This window comes from Leuresthes tenuis, unplaced genomic scaffold (assembly GCF_036924035.1).
Source record: "Leuresthes tenuis unplaced genomic scaffold, fLeuTen1.0.hap1 SCAF_7, whole genome shotgun sequence".
Classification (NCBI taxonomy): domain Eukaryota; kingdom Metazoa; phylum Chordata; class Actinopteri; order Atheriniformes; family Atherinopsidae; genus Leuresthes; species Leuresthes tenuis.
In genome coordinates this window covers 22,049,234-22,053,679 of record NW_027325361.1, presented here as the reverse complement: position 1 = coordinate 22,053,679, position 4,446 = coordinate 22,049,234, and the positions used below count along the sequence as shown (strand labels likewise).

Below are 4,446 nucleotides of genomic sequence, written 5' to 3'. Positions count from 1 at the left end.
CACTTCAGCAAAAGGAGAAACCAATGTTAGCAGTGTTCCTACCCAGTTTTATGGAATATGGACAAATAATTATAGTGACAGAATGATGCATATTGTACAAGGGGAGATATGTTAATAGAGGTCCATGCTTGGTAAAGACTTGTTGGCTAAATTCGACCATGAAGTTTTCAGTTAAAGTTAAAATTTCAACATACTTAGGGCAACATCAAGAGGGGGAAAAAATTAAAGGTGGACTTTTGCTCATTTAACAGATTACAGCAACTCTCATAGGAATGAATGGAGTTTTGGTTGATTCTCAAAGAAACATGTATGTAGGAAACAAGGCACAAGATGCACGACTTTAGAAAAATATTGATAAAATATCAACTATAATATGGATTGTCCACTTTTGTTCATGTTTATAAGAGAGATTTCATAAAACCTTTGCTGTCCTTTACATCAGATTTGGAGCGCATCTATCCTGCTGGCAGAGATGCATCCATAGCTGGCTATCCTCAACCCCCCGAGGGTTCCTCTACAAAGTGAACAGTAAATACTGGGTAAGTAAGTGATTGAGTGAATAAATGGACAATACAAACTACAACGATAAACTTGCTAAACATTTCAATTACTTGCTACCAGGCACAAGACCGTATTTCGCTTAAAGCACCACTACCTCTAAATTAAAAAAAATAAAAAATCTCTTGTTGAAGATTGAAGGTTGTTCAACCACCTACATGTGAACCGAAAAAATAAGTGAGCTGGATTGAATTGTGTGAGAATGCTGTTTTGAGTTATTTTAGAGCAGCTCTATTTGAATTATCCCTCAAAATAATGTGTGATCTAAGATCGTGATGAGGACTGTGTCATAATCTGCTGAAGGATGCAGGCACAAATTCTTCTATATTTCATGTCCAGTTTGTCCACTTATGATCAGAGAAATTGCTTTGACATGCACTCATTCACTCTGTCCCTCTCTCCCTCTTACACACACACACACACACACAGAGGCTAAAGTGGTACCCTTCAGACACATTAGACAGAGGGAGGGTGGGGCGCCAGTAAAGATTTCTTAATGGGCTCTGCCGTCCTTTCGTCCATCTGCCTTGATGATAAACACACAGCTACTCAACATTAGCCTATGCGCACCAAAGCCTTCATCGTTTTATTTCTATTTTTTTCCAAGCAAACCATCAATTTTAACACTTTTCCACCGGAAGGGGAGCTTCAAAAACCAGGGACTAACACGTGGACTAAATTGTCAGGTTTTTTTTTTTTTTAATAGTAATGTAGGTGGAAATGACAAGAGCCAATCAATAAGAAATAGGAGGAAGTCTTTGTCACAGGATTTCTGTAACTGTGGAATAAAACATTAGGTTTTCTGGTTTCTGTCAGAGCGCATGGGGACTGCACTCTGTGTTACTGTTTGCATGTGAATGATACTATCCAGCTGGTCACAGCCAAGTCATAACCTCAGAGACAGTTGACAGTCTGGGAAGAGGATGCCTTCCCTGCACCATGGAGCAATCTTCGTCGGAGCCTTCCTCATTGTGACTGGGGGATCCACAGCTTTCTTGGCCTCGTACCAGAGCCGCCTGCAGGCTTTCTCCCTCTGCTGCGTGGTGCTGGGGGTGGTCATGCTTATCCTCGGGCTTTTTTGGGCTATGAACAGCAAAAGTGCCGTAACCTACAACCACCGGGAGTTTGACCCAGAGTGCCCCCATTATCCATACGACTACACCAACTACCCGAGCCATGCCCTTTTCTCTCCCCCAGGAAACCACTTCCCAGAGTCCCAGTCAGGATTTCTGCCCAGGTGGGTGAAGGAAAAATTGGTTAACTGTTTACTCTGCCTTAGTTTGAGTATAATTTATATAGTTTGAAAATAATTTTTCTCAAATCTGGCTTTTCTTAACCAACTAAAAAGCATTTGGCTAACCCTGAGAGTAGATTTAATCATACAGCATGATGCACTATTACAGTCTTCCATAACACGATGACAGTCAGTAACTCACATAAACTGTATAAACAGAACGATGTAGCCACAATTATGCCAACCATTTGTTTGTTGACAACCATTTTAGAGCCCAAGTCTGTCATTTGCTTTCTGCCATCTTGGGTTTATGGATATAATTGGGACGTGCATATGATGGATCTGTCTAAGAACCTGAGAAGAGTCTTCATATCCAATGAGCTGTAGCCACAGTCACTGAAAGTAACTGCATATAACGTTAAACCTTAATACAATACAACTGGGGGATTTATATGAAATTCAACAATGTACACATCTACAGTTGTGAGGCAGAAGAGACGATAGGGACAAAAGAAAAGAAAAGGAGCAAAAATTGTAGGCTGTAAATATATCATCTACATGTACATTTGGGCATTTTAATGTTGAGGTTAATAGAAATCTATCATTTTCATAGCTAACCTCGAGAAACCATTCGAGGATCTGTAACTTCTATTTATTTTGGCCTTCGTTTTTCAGCCCTCAATGTTTTTGCTTGACATACCCATGTGGGCACATTCATTTAATGTAATTCAAAATGGACATTATTTCCACGATAACAGGGTTGGAACAGTCAACAATTTTAAAAATCATCGTTTTGTTAGTTTTTGTTATTTCTGATTTCTCTGTGACCACATTATGAAACACTACTGACATGTTACACGATAAACCCTGAAAGAGGGCTGGTTGACATTGGTTGACCCATTCAGATAGATGTCTGACATGGGCAAAGTCCAAAAAACTGAATGTTACCTAAATTACCAGAGTCAACCTTGCTCTGGTTTTCTGGTCATAGATGTATCTATAAACTGAGGGAAGTTCTCAAAGTTAGGTTCCACTTTTGGCTTGTTTTGGACTGAGATTCTGCCGCTCTAGCACAACATTCAGTTGTTCATTGCACCTTTAAGTGTTACTGTCAATATTGTGTTATATGTGACAGATCAAGGCCAGCTGATCCATTTGCTGTCTTTGTTCTTAAAAATAAGCAAACTGGCTGCTAATTGTAGCTTTAAATTTAGGATACAGACATAAATTTCAGAATTCTCTTAAAGAGCAATTCTCTGCAAGAAATTATATATATCTAGTGTAAAAGTGCAAATATGTAGTGTAAAAGTGCAAATATAACAAAGAATGGAGCGTGGGGAATTCACTATGAAAAGACTGTGGGTTTTAACTGAACCAAAACACACTGGTTCCTATTGGTTAGTAGTACTGTATGCAAATTCATTAAGTAAAATACTGGAAATGGAACCCAGATATGGCTACATATGCAATTCAAAAACATTCTACTTTCCCACTCAGTGACTATATACCTTAGGAAACTTGATCACTATATTTGTCAGGAAGTAGGACTGTTGACGCAGTATGACTCCATTTGCTATCTAGTATCTTTTATCGACCACAGAACCCTCAAGACTGTACTGTACGTATCCATTTGTGTTTTCACACGATTGCTCTCCCATTGTATTCGACTTTTCTTGAGTGTAGGACAATGGAACGCCACAGGCACGGCACTCGTGGTGAAGATTTTGACTACCCTCCCATGGACTCTGGTGGTTTTAGTCCAACGCCTCACCCTCCACCATGGCTGGGACCCCCGCCTCCCTATGAGGTAGCAATCAAGACAACATGCAGCTCTACACACCTGCGGCGTGCATACTCAGACACGCACCTGGCAACAGAGCCCCTGTTTGGACAGTCGAGAGAGATCAGCTTTGAGGTGTGACACTGGATGGTGATGATGATGATTCACCTTCTCTGTACGACACAACAGAGGATAAATAGGCACAAGACTCTACAGTTGCTATCGACTTTATCATTCACTCAATGCATGCTTCTGTCTTGGTTCTAGCATGTTTTCATTATGTTTCCATAAATTTCAGTCCAGGTGTTAATAATCGGTCAAATATCTGCTTAAAGTAGTTCAGCTTTATCTTAGCTAAATACATTACCAACAAATAGGGCTACTTATAGCAATCATTTCTCTGTATTATAACATTCTAACAACTTACACATATTCAGATGGCTTAAAATCAAACTTAAGTTTCATACAGAATGATAAGGACATTGTTATTTGGAAGGTGGTGGTGGACACTATATGACTGGCCTGGCTTTTGAATCCAATGGTGAGATTGATACCTCATCTTTGAGGCAGCCAGAGGATGTTGGCTTAGCTTGACATGTGTGGTGTCCAAGAGTAACACAATTCACCTATTACATAGGTTATATCATATTGTATCATACAATAACATAAAACATTATACTGTATGTACCAGTGTGTCATTTGACATTGCCATCTTGGGTTTTTGGAGCCAGAAGTGCTATATGAGGGAATCAGAGGACACTGCAACTCCACTCAGTAGATTGCCAGATGTTGCTTAAATGGGCTAACTCTCAGTCTAATATTTAACCTTAAACTAAGACAATTGGAATGGCTGAGATGTATACAGATAATCCCA

At 39.7% G+C, this 4,446-nt stretch overlaps 1 protein-coding gene across 1 annotated transcript; it reads left to right on the top strand.

The window, feature by feature from the left end:
• The first annotated feature begins 1,020 nt into the window (after positions 1–1,020).
• On the top strand, positions 1,021–3,950 carry LOC140311345 (uncharacterized). Its single transcript, XM_072388725.1, has 2 exons — positions 1,021–1,795; positions 3,476–3,950. The coding sequence occupies exons 1-2, from the start codon at positions 1,482–1,484 to the stop codon at positions 3,711–3,713; spliced, it is 552 nt and encodes a 183-aa protein (XP_072244826.1). The 5' UTR covers positions 1,021–1,481; the 3' UTR covers positions 3,714–3,950.
• The last annotated feature ends 496 nt before the right edge of the window (positions 3,951–4,446 follow it).